We start from the raw sequence: 18,010 nt of genomic DNA on the forward strand, positions 1-18,010 counted from the left end.
GCATTATTTCTGAGTTGAATGGTTGGGGTTCTTTTCAAAATATGTAAGAGTGAGAGTCTTTTACCATTCCCCTGTTTCATAACAATCCAATAATCACTACCCTTTTCCTTTCTTTGCCTCTTTTGATGTTCCTAGTTTGAGCTGGTGTCCCTCAGGCGTACAATACCTTGCCATGGGTCCTGACTTTACTTGTAGAAGGTATGGTATGAATAAATGTGCAGCAGCAAAGGAGCACTGCAAGCACCCTGTTGTCAGCTTTTCGTGCATCCCACCGCTGCTCTGGCTGAAGCGTGCACGTGTTTGTTTGCTTGGTTTGCTTTTTCAGCCATTAGTCTTGGGATCTTCTGAGCTGGGGTGCAGGTGAAGGTGGTGGCTGCTTTTCACTGGCCTCCAGCTTTAAAGAAGCTGCACTGTTGGGTTGAGCTGCTCTGCTCTGTGATGACTTTAAGCCATGTTTGTTCCGCAGCAATGATCATAATGATAATTGTGTCAGCCAGAGAATCAGAACAAGATTAAATATGATTCAACACTGCTCTGTTCCAGATAAATCTCATAAAGGATTTAAGTTCATACAAACTTATTCTTTGTAAATTGAAAGATCTGTTTTTTTCTTTAAAGAGGCTAATCATGTAAAACCCTCTGTGAAAAATCAATCTGATCACCTCAGATGAAAATTTCCCAGGCATTTAAAGATTGCATCTTCTGCAGAAAGTCCCAGAGTTGAGATTGGTGTTTGCAGGTCACCTCTTTACACGTAATATTGCTTGGAAGCCAGTCCCCCAGATTTTATAGCTTTTTTGCATTTTCTCTGGCTGTTCTTGCTGGTTGTGGGTAGAAGAATTGAACTCTTTTTCTGAAGAGTAGATATTGAGAAAAAAGTTAATCTGTCCTTCCTATTACAGATTTAATTACGTATGGTCTATGTACTTCAATCAGCAAATTACAAAACAGTATCACCCACTGATAACTATTTCATGGGGTAATATTTGCAGCTTTTAGCTGGTTTTGTCACAAGTACATAATTTTTTTCTGCACCGTGTACCATCACTGTTACCACCTTAGAATGTAAGAAAAAAATATTCTTCTGTTCTAAATAATCAGTAGAAATGGGACTGATTTCTCTCTACAGGTGCTTTAGAATAAACTTTTTAGTGCCTGCTATAAATACACATTGATGAGTTGCAATCTTAAAGCAGATTAAATTATGAATGCTTCAACCAGCCTTTTTTTCTCATTAATTACCATGAAAAAAGTCTTTTGAATATCCTGAATCTTCTTATTCAATGTTTATTGCAATTTTTGCTTTCAAGGTGCATATTTATCAGCCACTTAATGCTTCTAAGGGACTCCAGAACATTAATCACTACTCTGCAAGTCTACCTGAATTTAAAACTGCTCTGTTTGTTTAAATCATCTGTACAGTCTAGAGTGTGTTTTCCCTTTTGTTTGTTTACATGTCAGCTTGTTGGCCACTTAGATATCATGATTAGCCTCAGGTTGGGATATAAATCCGAGGCAGACCTTGGAGGACTTAGTGAGTATCAAACATCAGCAATGGAATTGTGCTCGTGTACTGAGAGGTGAATCTGTGAAGCTTGCACATGATCCCACAGTGGCATTTCAGTGGGTTTGTTGATGCTCAGGCCTGAAGAGCATGAGGGTCAGAAGCAGAATACTAGGTCAAGATTTATCAGATTAAATAGTCCTATGTGAAAGAGGGGGTGACAACATTTATTGAATTCAAAAAAAAGATGACAGAAAAGGTAGAAAAGAAACCGGCTTTGGCAGAAAGAAGGACATTATCAGTGCCAAAGCTTTGTGCAGTGGCAAGTTTTAAAATAGATGCAGTGGCTGCAGAGATAAATGTTACAGCAGCTGATGTGGCTGCTAGGAGGGGTGTTGGTCCAGGACAGGCAGCACTGTGCTATACAAGGTAGTTTAATTTGGGTGGCTTTATTCCAAGGGAGAGCCCAATAAAAAGCTAGAAAAAAAATATGTGGAAATACCAAAATCATTAGAAGGGATGTTTCTGGATTTTCCTGTGCACCACTCAAGAAGAACAGAAAAAAAGCAGTAGGAAAGGCTATTGACCAGGAGTTTGAATGGTCATTCAAGCAACTACTGTGTCTCATTAGAGGCACAAAGGTGCTGCAGTTTGCTCTGAAGAAAACAGAAATAACATGTTGACCAGTAACATCTGCATTTCCCTGCACAGTTCAGTTAGTGACTGCTGTGTGTTTTACACGTGAAGGTGCTCTGTGCTGAAAGACACAGGTCTCCAGGAGTTTGTCAGCATCTAACCTCTGTGCTTTCTCTTTAGTTACAGCCTAGAAGGCCTTGCTGGAGACTCTGGTGAGAACAAGAAGCCCTCTACAAACTTGGAGGGTTCTTCCCTGAGCTCCAAAGACCTCAGGCGGAGTCCACTTGCCAGCAATCAGTGTGGGTCCCTGGTCCTGCTCACTGAAGAGCAAGGAGAAATCAGAGACTACAGTCACCAGGTAAAACTGTCCAGCTATTGTTAGATGTCAGCAAAATGCTACATCAGCATTTTAAAAGTAATTTTCCCAAGTGGCAGTCTCACAAAGCTTCCACCCTATATGTGTATGTAAAAAAATTAAAAATCTTCCATCTTTAACATGGAGGAATCTCCATCTGTGTTAACTTTGCTATTTGGTTCTTTGGTTGATGGGCAAAGTCTTAGGGTAAGAACAAGAAACCTCGCAGTTTTCTTCCACCAATTGCATGAGTAATTATGGAAAAGTTATTTAATTTTTAGCATGGATATAGTGATTTTATCAATCAAAGGTGTTGATTGAATGAAAAATTGCTTCTGCAATTAATGCTTATGCTGCCTTTTGCAGTCCTGAAATACACACTTATCAAGTATTGATTTATCTGCTAAAGTTTTCAGGTTTATTTTTGTATCACAGGAGGAAAATAAACTTTTTTTTCTTTCATAGGTTTAATCAGAAAAAAAAGTTTTATTAAAGTAAAATGGTAATTGCATATTAAGAAAATATGAAGTAACCTCTCTGGAACAGAAGTCTATGATAGCTGTTAAGGACAGATGAGCCACAATATTATGAGACTCCTTGTTAATTGTTGTTAAAGAAGTAATTATTCTTTTAAATACTATAAATACCCTGGATTTTTGAGTTGGAACTTTCAGCCATAGTATTTTCTGGGTTCATGTCAGAATCATTAACCATCCAGTCTGCTTGCCTCATAAAGTCACTGCTGTACATAAAGGCAGTAAATGGGTCTTACAGGATCTGGCCTGTCGAGCTGTAATCCTACAACTCTCAGGTCTTCTTTTGCTTTGGGGAATGGCATTTTTGGGGTACGCACTGCTAAGCATCAGATTTCTTTTACCATGTTGAACCACAGTCAAGTTATGCCGAGGAATTGGAGTCACAACAGTAATTTCAGTGGCCGTCAGACAGTTAACAATATTTGTCTTGTAATACCTTGCAAGAAAATCAAGCAACCAGAGTCTCTCTGTTGCATAATTAGTTGTCTTACACTTAAAAGACAAAACAAAATGCTGCATTTCACCTGTGCAACACTGATTACATTTTTTGCAGTACTTGACTTTCTCACCTGTTATTGTGGGATTGTTTAAATTTTTCACTGTTTCAAAGTGAGAATTTCAGTAAACATGAACACTGAACTGGGATCTGAAGTTGGGATGGTTCTGTCGTTCTTTACATGATTACTGAGTGTGGTTCTTTTCTGTCCTGCAGGCGCGTCAGACATCGCAGCCACAAGGATTTAATTTCTGTTCTTCTGCTGCTTCATCTCCACTGACCAAATCCATGTCTCTAATGTCAATTAGCAAGCCAGTGCTCGACAGTGAGTAACACAGTGTTCCCTTATCCATGCTATCATCTGTATTATTGAGTATATCCTGCTACCTTCCCAAGGCAGAATGTGCTAGTAGCTGCTCTTGCTCTCCTATATTATGTGAAATATGTTTCACTGCTGAATGGAATTGTGGGTGGAAAGGCAGAACTCAGTTTAGTTTAGTTTTTCCCAATGTATCCTTAGTATTTCTTTGCGTTAGGTTTCTTTTGTTTTTTTTTTCTTAAATTAGACTACTGGTACAAATTGAGTTCATTATTTAAAAAAAAAAAAAAAGGGTTTAATTTTACATCCTTTCAGAGTTTCTTCCATTGATGTCAGGCAAATTCCACGTGAGATCTTATTTCCCTACATCTAGATTTTTGAAAGTTGATATATGGAAACTTGAGAATCCATGTTTTGGTCTCCTTTGAGTAGTTTGTTGCTCTTCATTTTGAGTTAAATATTTTGGAGCAGTTGGGTGTAATTTATTGAGTCTCATTCCTGAAGAAAATAATAAAAGATGATTCTATGAAATTTTCCAGTTTAGCTTAATTGAAGTGATAACAAGCACTTAATTTTGCAACTTGACTGAATTGATTCTTTCAGCTGAAAAAGTCATTCAGAAGGCTGCAGCTGGATGTGCTTAGAAAGGGCTGAGTTACACATGTTTTCATTTTATTAATTCCCAGCCAGAAACCAAACTGACATCTTAGCTCACGTCTTGTCAATTAGTGATGGTCTCTGATCTTTCCTCTTTATTAACGTACTTCTTCCTTGCAAAGCTGAACAAGGCAAAGGTGCTTTAAGAAAGGTGTTTTCGTGGAGAAGGCTTGCTGCTGGAAGCTCACAGGGATTATGCTTTGTAGGAGTAATTTTAAAATCCTTCACCATGATTATTCCATGATTAATAAGAATGTGGCCTAGCGGATGTGTCCCCCAGCAACGGTAACCAAAACATGGGCAGCTCTGTCCCACCCAAGGCCAGATCCTGCCTTCCCGCTTCCCTCCCTGGGCTGAAGGCCTTCATTGTTGTTTTTTGGAGCAACCAATTTATTGGCATTGCACCCAACCGCTGACCAGACACCATAAATAGCCCTGTTTGCTCCCCAAAAACGCACTGTTGGTGGCTGAGGGAGCCTGGACGGCTGAGGTTCATCCCCCTCTCCCTGGACACTTTCCTTCAGGCCCACGGTGGGGGTTTGTGACAGTGGGGGATTTGTGCCTCCATCTTGGAACTGGACAACTTGCTGCCTTTCTGCTCCTCTCTGTCCTATGACCTACGTTAAAAATGCCATGGAGGCCTGAGAGCTGGTGGTAGGCAGGTTTGATTATTCCATCTTCTTCTAGAGCCAGCCTGGGCACCATGATCCCATGGAGACAAAAGGAAAAGAGAAGATGTAGTAAGCTCTCCAGAGGGGCTGTGGAAGAAATAGCAGGATTAATCTTCTGCTTTGAGGCAGACATCTGTGAGTTTGGGATGCTGAGCTTAAAAATTACAAACACTCCTGTGAGCTTTATTTTCTCAGTCATTAATTTGTGATTTCTCAGAAGAGCCTCATTTTTATAGGAACGTGGTTTTGAAAATCAATGCATTTGAGGGGTTGATGTAAGCATCCAAAAGGAATAATCACTTTGAAAATTCAGATCATGGATTCTCATCCCAGTCCTGACTCTTTCTTGACTTCAGAAACTTCAGTAAATCGCCCAGGGAAGGGATGCCACATCTCTGGATGTGTTCAAAGCCAGGCTGGATGGGCTTTGAGCAACCCAGTCTAGTGGAAGATGCCCCTACCCTTGGCAGGGGGATTGGATCTTTAAGGTCCCTTCCAACTCAAACCAGTCTATGATTCTATGATTTTACTTCATTCTTCCTCAGTCACTTTGAAAGAAGAAAAGTGTTGCTTGAATTGTGACCGTATGACAGGTGAAGTAGCTTTAGTGCCTTTTAGAAGGTCTCAGTGTATAAACTTCTTGTATCACTGGGGTTTGACATTCCTGTTACTTCAGCAGAGCACTTCAGAGTTGTACAAGAGTAAAAATTGATTTCATGGAAATAATTTTGCATAATTTTGTGGTAGGTGTTAAAAAAATAAAAAAACCCAAACATCTGATCCCTGCAACTGTGTCTGAATAAGAAAGCAACGTGCTTTGCACAAAAACTTTAAAAACTAAATCCAAATTAATAATACATGGAGGAATTTCTCTTATTTTTACCATTTATTGTCACATGTGCTGAGGCAGGAGCAGTTTCCAAGACTGTATTTCTATCCCACACTCCCATCTGATTTCTCAGATGTTCCAAGAGCTGTTGTGGCCATTCACAACTGTTAATCCTTCAGCATTTTATAGAAGGAGGTCACAAGAGCTCTTGGCTGGAGTGCTTGGAAGAATGCTTTCGGCCTTGGAATAGCAAATTTCCAGTGTGGAGCACTGTTATAAAGCCAGAAATTGCTATAAATAAAACCACTGAAATGGAAGTAGAATTGTGCTGGAGAAGGTGGTTCAATTTACAGTGAAGTATTATTGTTCATCTTGACTTTTAGTCTAAATAGACAGTAGACTACAGAAGAAAAAGCAGTGTTGCCTAATCATGTTCTTCAGGTCTGGGACACTAGAACAACTCCTTTGAAAGGCAGTCTAAACAAAATTAATGCATCAGTCTTGCTAAGAATTCTTCAATTTAAATGCCTTATATTGAGTCCCTCTAGGGTTGTTCTGCTTATGTTGGAAAAGTGTGCACATTCTAGTCAAATTGCCTCTGGACCATTGGCATTTATGATTAATGGCTGAAGGAAAATTTCTGGGGAGTTTGCTTTGCATTGCTTGCATTGCATTGGATATTCCTCGGACAGTTTTTTTATATTCTGAATTCAGTATTGGCATATGGTATCAGCAGTGCAAAAAATTCTCATTGTGTGTGGCTGAAAGGACATGTTTTATTCAAAGAGAGCAATAATTGCTTCTTCTGTCTCTTGGAAGTTTAATGCTGATAAAGTCTTTAGCCTGTTTTCCCTGTTGTGCAAGTGAATTGATTTATCCGTGGAATGACTTAAAAGTGACTGAATATATGCACTGAAGATGTTTAATGTAGATGCTTAAGTAGGACCCTTAGGTCAGATCTGTCTCAAGGGCAGAGTTTCTCCAACGCTGTCCCAGTCATGTTTCCCAAGGACACACTGATGCCCCATGTCAGTGATGGGTATCCAGCAATCAGGTCACAGCTCAGAGGTTTCCACCTGCACTGGTATGAAGAAAAAGTTTGCAAAATACAGCCCTGCGGAATCCCACTTTCAGTGAAGAGTGACAGTCTGGCTCCTGCATCTCTTTTTGGAGAAGAGTGTACTTACAAAGAATTGTTGCAAAGCTGCTGCTATGCAAGGTTTTGCTTTTAAAAATAAATTGTGGGAGATTTGATGTCACAGACTGATTGCTGAGTTTGGCACTGTGTTTGGTAGGCATCTTTCAGACAAGGACAGAAGAGGGTGCAGAGGAGCTTTTCTCATGTTTAGGCAGTTTCTTTAAAACAAGGGCTCTGAGTTTTAGAAGGCAGCAGAAGACATGGTTGTTTTTTCTGTTTTGTTTTGGAAGAAAAGAGAGGAAGCTTAAGTGTCTCCTCTTAAAAGCTGGAAATTTTGAAGGGTGTAACATTATCAAAATTTGGGGATTTTTTTTTAGAGATAGAAGTGGCAAGAACTTTCCCAGATAGATTATGTCAGCACTTCAGATAAACTGTCCTTGCTAATATCTGGCAGCTTTGCCTGTGTCATTTAACTGTAGAAGGCACCTTCAGACAAATATCTTGAGTTGTTCTAATTTGATTCCCTGGCAGTTCTTTCGGTGAAGCTGATGCCCCTTGTCCAGAGGCCCGCTTTACTGTTGGTATTCTGTTTGGGAAAATAACTGTTTACATATAAGTTTTCATTAAGAGATCCTATAAAAAAAATATCAGCAAAAATAGGGAAAACCTTGAACCTCAAGCTATGCATGCAGTGAGACCTGCGTCCTCTGAAACCTGCACCTTCTGGAGTTTGCATGTTCTCAATTCTTTGTTTCTTGTGCCTTTTCTGGAGCCAGCTGCTTTGCAGACATTTCCTTTGCTTTCATTTTAGTTTGCTTTGGCCGCTTTCCTCTCCTTTTTATTATTAAATGCATTTTCAAGCATGCTCTAATGTCTGCTGTTAACCCACTTCTCAGCCCAGGGCCGGACTCGACCATCGAGACGAATCTCCTTCTCCTTCAGCATCTCTCCACTCATTCCTAAGTCTAAAACTCTCTTTTCTATTGGCTCTTCTTCCAGTGATGAGGAGGAGGAGGAGTTGGATAGTAAGTAATCGTTTTCTGTGCGTTGCAGCCATTATGGGTGGAAACAAAGGGAAATCTTGTTTTCTGCTTTAGACCTTGGAATTTCACCTTGCAAACACTGAACTAACCTTTCCATTGTGTGATGTCTAACAGCATTATCTTAGTCCTGTATCTGAATACTAGCTAATGGCAGAATAAAAGGATTATAATCCAAAGAATCTTGTATATCAGCGCCATCATGTCTCATCCAGTTAGTTTTGGTCTGTATCCAAGTGGCAAATATCACCTGCCACTCTGACCAGCAATATAATCTTTACCTTTTTGTTAAAACTAAAAGAACTTGCCTTGAGCTTGTTGCAGGGCATGGAGTTAGCAGCAGAGGTAGATCCTTGCCCTCTCTGGGTAAGAGAGAGTACATTGCTCAGTGAAAGAGAAGTGGAGTGAAGCCCTGATTATTAAATTCTGAAAATCTTGGTGGCAACTTCACAGTTCCCCTCCTAAGCAAAAAGCACACATTGCAGTCAAACACCTTAAATCCTCAATGTGTTCATATCTAGGTCCTGATATTATTATCAGAGTAGTTTTGTGGGAAATGGGCAAGAGTGATCCGGTAGCTTTTTTTTCCTCCTGCAAACTGTTACTAAAAGAAGGCCAACTGAGGCTGAAGATTGAATTAAAGTAATTCAGACTCCTCTTGGCTTTTTTAATAGGCTTATCAAAGATAATTAAAAATGTTACCTATTTCTTAAGCATGTTTTATTAGACTGTTGAAATAAACCAGACACATTCCTTGTGTCCCTACTGGAATGGGGGGAAATTGCTTTCCCATCCAACACATTTTGGTTGCTTCCTGAATTTAAAACAATCTCCAACACCACAATCTAAAACACCATCCATGTTGTAGGTATCTAAGTTCTCCTCCTTTCCGTTCCTAGTCTTCCCTGTGGGTTTGTCCCTTCCTTAAGAAAGTCCTGTGCCCAGGTGTGGTATTACTGACTTCCATATTTAAGCTCCTTCATCTTTGCTCTGTTCTTCTTTTCTGCCTTGAACAAAACTCAAAATTCATAGTCCCCACAAAGTGAACTGTAAACATACAACTGTGCATCAGTGTGATGCTCCACAGTAAAAAGTACCCTCAGCTAAACTTTCTGGTGGATTTGGAGTTTTTTTGTTTGTTAGGTTTTTTTACTTGTTTGGGTTTTTTGTTTTTGTTTGTTTGTGTTTGGGGAGTTAGGGTATGACAATTTTAGGGGATATTTATGTTAGCCGGTATTTACCTTCTCTTCTCCAACAGTGCTCCTGCTGATGATGATCATTTAAAATAACATCAGATATTGTCTCAAACAAAAATGTTGATCTCTTTTCATGTGTTTTATTCCCTCATATTTGAGGGTGCTTTTGGTGACTTTATATAAAGGTTGATTTAGCCACAGCTATTCATAAGAGAGTGGGCAGTGGACATTTTTCATGTAGTGTTCCCAGATCAGTTTATTTTTTCACATTTTCAGGATTCATTTCTCATAAAAGGATAGATGTGTTAACATTGAGATTGCACTTGCATTTCAGTTACTGCTCCTCAACCTCTCCATGCCTGTTTTTGTCTAGAGTGTGGAGGATTAGTTGCAGTTTTTGTGATGATATGGTATATTTAAGAGTTGGATTTCAGGTGGCTGGACAATTATTATGGAGCTTTTGTATTTCTTGACTCATGAAAGTTAAATTACAGAATTAGGGAGCTGGTTTGCAACATCCTAATCCAGTCACTGCTTTCTGCATAACAGATCTTGATAAATTATTTCAAGTCCAGCTACCATATGAAATAATTTTGGTGGGTGATGCTTAAAAGGTGTTCACATAAATATGCCAAAATTTGACTCCTAGCCCAGATTCACTGGACATAAATAGCAGTTCTGGCTTTTGGAAAAAAAAAAAAACCACCTTAATTTTTTTTGTGGGTTGTGAGGTTGGTTTTAGCATTTCAGTTTTGATCCTGGTTGTGACAGGAAACAAAAAAAGTTGTGAAAATAAACCTTCCTTCCCCTCTTATACCTCAGAACCAAACCTGAAGATGAGAAAATGTGTGCTTTTCTGTGCTTGTCTTCATGGGTTTTATAGCTTGCAGCAGCATTGATTATATGATGTTATATTATAACCTAAGATATAAAATAATAAACAGACCTTGATTTTTGTCTGGACTCACTTTGGCTGCCAGAATCAAAAATCCCCCGTTTTTATGATAAAACACTGATGTAATAAAAGATAAATGATAGATAATTGAAGTTCCTGTGCAGCATACTTTCTCCAGGTGCTGAAAACCAGTCACAAATATCAAATTATTACAGCTCTTGGTTCAGCATTTGTTCATATTTCTTATGTTAATTGCAAAGAAACAAAAAGGTTTGTGAAATACTTAAATCCAGTCAAACTGATTAATTGATTTTAAAAAAAGGAAATACTAAGGAGACCTAACTCAGGTTAAAAGCAAACTAGAATTGAAATGTGAACCAGAATCACTGGAGCTTTAGCCAGGGATTTGGGAGTCTGTAAAGTACTTGTGTGATCTTAGCAGGTGCTTAGGTAGTGGATAATATATAAAAATATAACATCCCCTATTGGAAATTAAATAGCAGACTTCATTTTGTATATGTTACAGTATTACTAACTTTGATGTATTTGGGATAGATCATTAATGAGGTGAAAGATTTTGCAAGGAAAACATTAACATAGATCCCCAAGCAGGGACTGGGTAATGGGGTATGCCTGTATTTTAGTTTCTCAATATGAAGAAATGATATTTCTGTCTGTGCTGGCACTTGAACGGGTGGTTAGAAAATCAATATTTAAAGCATAATATTGTATGCACAGTTTTTCCTAATGCACTTACTGCTTTTGGATAAAGGACCATCTTTGCCTTTGATGGCAAGTAGCTCTTTTGCTTTCACCCTTAATATGTTAACAGAATTTGAACCAAAATACTATTTTCCTTACAGTATATATGCAGAAGCCTAATAAGGTGACATGCATGCTGGTTCTTGAACTTCAGAAAGGGCTGCAAACAGGGCTTGCATGAGGGTGTTTTGGAGTCCTGGCAGGCCCCGTTGCTCCAGAGAGAGCCCTGTGTCCTGGATCATTTCAGTGTTCTTCGATGGTTCCGGTAAATGGTGTCAGCTCCCAGATCTGCTCCAAATGCATTGTGCAAGCAGGTTTCTTGTGGTATAAAGAGAATTGGTGCCATTGGCAAGGCTTCAGCTTCATGTTGAAATTCAGCCTTTCCTCAAGCGGTGTTTTGTGATGAAGCCCCAGGCTGGTAATGTTTTGTGGAAAACAGAATAAGGCTTCCCTTGTTTCCCTTATTGTTTATGAAGTGCTTCAGGATTTTGATGGGAAAATGAACTATAATTTTATCAAGCAGAAAAGTTTTATGCATGAAACCCGGATGTGCTGTACAATGGATTCTTTCTAGTGGTGTATAAATAAAGGCATTGTAGCAGAATCATTCTCATTTATACCTATTGTCATTGAATTGGCAGTTCTGATTCAGACAGCCTGATTTACCAGCAAGTTTAACAGTTGCACGGCCTTTGCTTAATAGCTGAAGACTGATAAAAATACTAAGCAGGCTTTCACCTCAGCATCTAATTTGAGAGCAGCTAAGGATACAGGGAACAGGCTTTATCTCGAGCACATGAAATCTATTCTAAACACTCACTTCTGGAAAGCATTTCCCTTTCCTCTTGAACCATCCAAATATGCAAACTGTGTTTTGTAAGATCAGTGGGCTAAGTTTGCAGTCTAATATGTCACCCCCCACCCCTCCAATCTTTTCCAGGTACGCAGTCGTTTGGCGGCTCCACGGGCTCCTCAGTTCAGAGGTACAGTATTCTGGGGGTACCACTCTCTTCTGATGGGGCTCCTGCACTGGGCTCTGCTTTGGACACCAAAAAGCCTTCCTGGCACCGGTGCACTCCAGCTGAAATGAGAAGTTGTCAGATTTGTGAACATCAGTCTCGTGTGTCTAAAGGCTGAAGAATATTTTAGGTCGTAGAATGTGAAAGTCTGTTCTAGGCCTCATTTCTAACAAGGCTTTGTGTTTATGCATAGCTAATAACTTCAGATTATCTATTGTCGCACAACATCAGTTTACCCCGAGTTATATTTTACACTGAAAGTAGTTCTTGCTCCCTGTGGCTAATTCAGTCTGTATCTCTGTTACAAAGACCAAAACAATCATGTTTTCGTACGTTACTTTTCATCCTTGCAAGGTGTGCAGATGAGATAATTTTCCTGGTGTCTTTAAAAAAAGTGCTTCCCCAGAGGAAGGATGTTTGTGGCACCAAGGGAACTGAGTGTCTGGTCTCTGTGGCTCTCATGGCTTCAGCTTTATTTCACGACTGGGAGGCTCTTCCCTTCTACTTGCTGCTATTTTCTCCTCCTTGATTTAATTTATATTTCTGTTGTTCTGCTTTTGGTTTGTGTTGTACTTCTATTGATAGACTGTGTCCTTTAATACAGTAGTATTTTCCTTATTCTTCCACCGTAGCTGAAGTCATAAGCTTGTGCACGTAAAGACTGCCAAAAAATAACTGGCATCCTAAAAATGCCTAAATTAATCCATATAACCATTGTTGCTTATTACTTAGTACTGGTATTCTCATTTCTCAGGGGAGGCTTTGCAGGCAGTGTGGTTTCTGTTAAAGGCACTCACTGCCTTTTCAGAGTTCATTAGATGCCTTTCTCTGGAAGGAGATTGCTCTTTAAAGTATCAGTAGTTTCTGGTTATTTGACCAGGGGAGCAGTAGAGGGTGCTATGTCAAGGCCTGCTTAAAAACTGATATGAGTATTCCTTGAAATTTAACTCAAAGCAACTGGATTGGCATTTTGTCTTCACTTTTCCTTCTCTGGTACAACACCATAAAGCAACCTTTGACCCTATTGGCTAATAAATTCATTTTTCCTTTAAAAAAGAAAAAATCTATCCATTTAATAGATGCCTTGGGAAATAAAAAAAAATAAAAGCAACCCTTTTTGTTTTTTGATTCTAGCATATCTGAAGAGAGCAGCAGTGTCCCCGCTGGCAAAGGTGTAACAAAAGTCAGTCGCACCTTCAGCTACCTCAGGAATAAAATGTCCAGCAGCAAGAAGAGCAAAGTAAGTGCTTCTTGTGATTTATGCAGCCATGAAATGCCCATAGGCAGCAGAGATGAATTCTGTATTTCAGTTCTGTGTTTCCATAGGGTAGTATTTAAGTCTTTGCCCAACTGTCTGTTCTTTACATTTTTTACTTCCTTTCTGTCTTTTGTGAGGAGAGGGTTGTCTGTGTTGTAACAGGGACTAGCTACATGGGAAATCTTAGCACCCCAAAACTGAGCCCTAGGACACACTCTAGGAACTCAACTGGTGGCTGGTGACTAGTAGTGTTCCCCAGGGCTCAGTTTTGGAGCCGGTCCTTTTTAACATCCTTATTGATGATCTGGACATGGGGATCGAGTGCACCGTACCTGCAGTCAAAGGATATGAGGAAATGGCCTTAAGCTGAGTCAGGGGAGATTCAGCTTAGATATTAGAAAAAAATTTTCATTGTTAGGGTGGTCAGGCGTTGGGATAGATTGCCCAAGTTGGAGGTGGATTTGGCACTGAGTGATGTAGTTTAGGGGATTACAGTGGTAGTACTGGGTTGATGGTTGGACTGGATGATCTTGAACATCTCTTCCAACCTTGAAGATTCAACAATTCTTTGATTCTTTTGTTTTCACTCTTTTCTCCACAAAATGAAGCTTCATTTATTATAGAGAATAGATTATGTTCTGGCATGAGTTATGGCTTTGAAGTGATTGATGAGTTTAATTTTTACAGAACCCGAGAGGTTTTTGATAAAATGAGGACAGGAGCTGTAAGAAAGGACTGGCTGCCGAAGGCTGTAGTAGGTTTTCATTTTATTTTTACTTTTGCCACAAAGTTTCTGTGCACTGCAAGAGACATTGCTCAAACAGTGACCTTTGGTGATGGCAAATATTTATATTTTCACCTTTCTTCCATCCTTGAAACCTTGGGATTTAATTTGGTGAAAGATAAGTGCAGCTCAGCACAGCTGAATTTCCTGGGAACCATACTGGTTACAGAAATAATGACGTTAATTCTAGATACTTCACAAAAAAGGTGCAGTTGTTGCCTTAGATTGTCCCCTTAAGTTTAATATATGTTTTTGGCTTGGTTGGATATTTTTTACTTGAATCTCATGTCTTTATTTTTCTGACTGAAGTTCAGAGCACCTTACCTTGCTGTGGGCAGTGTGTATTGTATCATTAGGTGATGTGTAGCTAATATGTTGGTAAATACTGTTGGAAGGCCCCTGAGAGGTGTAATTACACACAGTTCCTCTTTAGGGATCTGCCTTGAAAGATGCAAAGCCATGAGTGCCAGTGGCTCAGAGCTCCTGCTGAGCAGCTTTAAGACAATGCTGTTCCCTGCTGCAGAGTACAATGCCAAACCCCAAATCTTATTACATAGAAACCTCTGTTGCAAACACCAGTGAGAAGTTCAGGAGCATTTTGCACAGACTGTGAACAAGACTGAAAATTCATTAACTGGTTCTTGTACTTCGGATGCATAATCTCTAAAGCAAGAACTAGAGAGAAAGATAAGAGATCTGGTTGGGACACATAAGAAAATACAACAGAATTGCTTTGAGGAATTTGCTCTCCTTTTGTTAAGTAAGTGCAGGCTGATTTCACTAATGTCATGATTGCGTCTGAAAGTGTTGATAAAGAATTGCTCCAAAATCCCCACAATAACACACACTACAGAAATTACAGCTGATAATCAGTTCAGATATTTTTACTAATTAAAAAGCAAGATATCATTCAAATTACAGTTTCATCTCTGCTTACGGTGGAATGTTTGCATGTGACATACTTTTTGGGGGCTCCAGCCTAAAAAAATACCTTACATTTTTAGGCTCAAGCCTAAAAATCCTAAGGATTTTTTTTACCCAAAAAATCCTTGGGAACACTGATTTCTCAGCAGCATTATGGCTGAGGAAAACTGGTAAGCATTAAAAAGAAAAACAACAAACCTTAAAAGAGGAAGTTTGACAGGAAGCTGGTTTCTGCTGCTGTCTGGGCTGTCAGGAGGGAGGGACACTTTGCTTCAGCTTCTTTCCAACTAGGTTTTACTTATCTCCAAACCTGCACTGTTTTCTAAGATGAACTGTAAAATAAAGCACCCCTGAGCCTACTAATGGCAACAGCTCTTTTGGAAAATCGTGTAAAGAGTTATGTAAAAAACCCCTTAAAAATAAAGAGGTGTTTGGAACATTAACTGTAGGGGATACTGATAGAAGTCTCTGTGAATTTACCCACGTCTGGCATGTATTTGCTGTTATTCGGGGATTAGCAGTGAATTTCTTGCCATTAGCAACGTGCCCTGATTCACATTTGTGAAGTCTAAAACGTGCTCTATTTCTGTCAATTCAGGAAAAAAAGAAAAACTTCATTTTTTTCCCTTCTGGTAGAGGGTTTCTAAGAAATGACGACAATTAGCATGAGTAATTTCTCCTTTTCCTTGCCTTGTGCAGTAATAAGGCAGTGCTATACCACCAACAGCGTTTCAGTGTATATAGTAGGAGTTGTAAGTGTCTGAAAGGATTAGGAGACAGGGAATATTCCTGATGTGTAGAGCAGGAGGAGCGCAAACACACAAAACCTTTCTGTTTGGGCATCTTCTGCAGCACTTTGTTTGCTGAAGTACTGCATAGCAACACTGAGGTATGTTAAAATTCGCTTTATTTCTATCCCAAACATTACAGAGTGTTTGATTTACTACCCTCTTACCTTTTAAATGGGTGGTCTCGTGGTGACTTGTGACTTCTGAAAGATTAATCACATCCTTTTCTGCCCTGTATATTTTTTTTTTCTTCTCTTTAGCAGTGGAAGCTAGGGTAGGGCAAGATGAAAGCAACAGCAAAGTAGCTAAAATCATCTTCAAGGAAGTTAGCAGCAATCGTCCCGCCCTCCCCCTTTTGCTCAACTGCTCCGTGCCTGCCATCCCCCCAGCTGGCCTTGCCGGCAGCTCCCGCCTGTCAGGATGGGCTAGTGCTGGTGGGGAGCAGCGCTCCTGCCCCCCAGGGGAAGGATGTCGATAAAATGGAATAGGTTTGCAGAAGTACCTCAGATAACAGTGAAGCTGGTAGGACTTAAGCACTGGGAGGTAAGAGCTTCGTGGTTCTTTGGGGGAGGGATCGGCTGCTGCAGATCTGTTCCTTCGGGTCTGCGGTACCTGTCGTGTCTGTTCCTGCACGTTGGTTCAGCCGCAGAGCCGGGCTTCAAATCTTGCTGGCAGCTCCAATAGCTCAGGGAAATGGTCTTGTTTTTTTACAATCCTTTTTAAAAATAAAGTTCCAGTAACTGTCATAGGAAAAAAGCTGAAAAAAAAAAAATCTCGTTTTGAGACCTTGTCCTTCAGTGGAGTGGCTGGCAGCCTGTGTACAGTGTGCTGTTTCCTCCTTGAAAGTGGTGCACCCATTTCCTGTTTTTTCTGGGGTCGTTCAGCTTTAATTAAAATGTTTTTTACAGTAATTTTCATGAAGGCAGGGTATTATTCCAGACTTTAGAATTACTGGGCTTTGCAGTAGACATCAGGTAGGTTTAAAGTACAGGATGGGAAATCTCCTTTCATCATGAGAGTCACAAGATTTGCCCTGAGCTTAGAGTGATCTTTTCTCCTGGAGCTTCACAAGACTTGGCAATAGAGCAAAACTCCAGGCATCAGCTTAATACCATCAGCCAAGGCCTAAACTGCAGTTTAATTTCTTGAATCCTGCCATGCTGGACATGGTTTAAGGTGGGCAGGTCAGTGGATGGAGGATGGGACTGTGGAGGTTTCTGTGGGGTGGTGAGCCAAAAGCTGATGGCTCAAAGGAGGCGGAGATATGATGCAACACAGATGCAACACAGACTCTTCCTGGCAGGTTTTCTGCTTCAGACAGGATTGTTCCATATGGTAATGCTCCTAGTTTTGCTTATTTGCAGAACAAAATAGCGTTTGGGGCCAGTAAATAGACTTTTTGTTTATGACACTTTACAGGGAGAGACTCCGACACTGGGCATTTTGCCTGGGAAGTGTTGGGAGAAGAGAGTCCTTAGGCTGAGTTACTCATTATTTGAGTGTGTCATCAAGAGCTCAACAGTTTCCCTGCGGGTGACTGCAGAGCTTGATACCTCTTTTAACCACTTCATGGCAGTTGCTCACATGGGCTGCTCTGCAGCTCTCTGATATTCAGGCTGTGACAATATTAGGCAGATGACACATAGCAGCATATAAATAACAAAATGCAAAGATAAACTCACAGAAGCCTTTACCAGTTTCTGGTTAAGCTTCTCTTTCAGATGCCAGGAAATCCACAGTAACAGTTACAGACCTGCAGCTGAATCTTATGGTAAACATGTTAGAGGTTGGTACACAGAAAGACAAGGAGTCGCTGTAATTCAAATTTGGAGTTTTTCTGTGGAGTTTCCTTTAAAAATTGTTTGGAAGAATTCCAAATCCATGAAAGGCTGCAGGGGAAAATGTTTCAAATTTTTAGTATTTAGTATTTTCTAAGGTAGCGATAGAAAAGTAAGCAGAAATTCTGCTAAAAGTTGGATAAGGTGGCTGTGCTTGTCATCTTTCCAAATCTGAGTAGCCCAGAGGTTGAACTGTGGCTTGTGGAAAATGAGAGTATCTTTTATGGTGTTACTGCTGTTCCTCTGCCTTTCTGTGGTGCCATATGTCAAGAGTTTGTAAAAGATCCATTTTCCCAAAAAGCTTCACATGATTACTTGGAGTTGCATGTAACTATTGAAAAAGTTGCTAGTTGGAAGGAAAACAG

The 18,010-nt window shown here is 39.9% G+C and overlaps 1 protein-coding gene across 3 annotated transcripts in view; it reads left to right on the forward strand.

The window, feature by feature from the left end:
- The window catches only part of AKAP13 (A-kinase anchoring protein 13), a 72,767-nt gene that overhangs the window by 26,702 nt on the left and 28,055 nt on the right, over window positions 1-18,010 (forward strand). For 2 of the 3 annotated variants that reach the window (XM_027644213.1, XM_027644214.1), the window contains exons 5-8: window positions 2,321-2,498; window positions 3,744-3,852; window positions 11,975-12,017; window positions 13,188-13,293. In XM_027644213.1, coding sequence (XP_027500014.1) covers window positions 2,321-2,498; window positions 3,744-3,852; window positions 11,975-12,017; window positions 13,188-13,293 — 436 coding nt within the window. Of the gene's footprint in view, window positions 1-135; window positions 199-2,320; window positions 2,499-3,743; window positions 3,853-11,974; window positions 12,018-13,187; window positions 13,294-18,010 lie in introns of all 3 variants that reach the window. The other variant, XM_027644212.1, reaches the window with a different exon arrangement.

Source organism: Corapipo altera, unplaced genomic scaffold (genome assembly GCF_003945725.1).
Source record: "Corapipo altera isolate COAL_440 unplaced genomic scaffold, ASM394572v1 50, whole genome shotgun sequence".
Taxonomy (NCBI): domain Eukaryota; kingdom Metazoa; phylum Chordata; class Aves; order Passeriformes; family Pipridae; genus Corapipo; species Corapipo altera.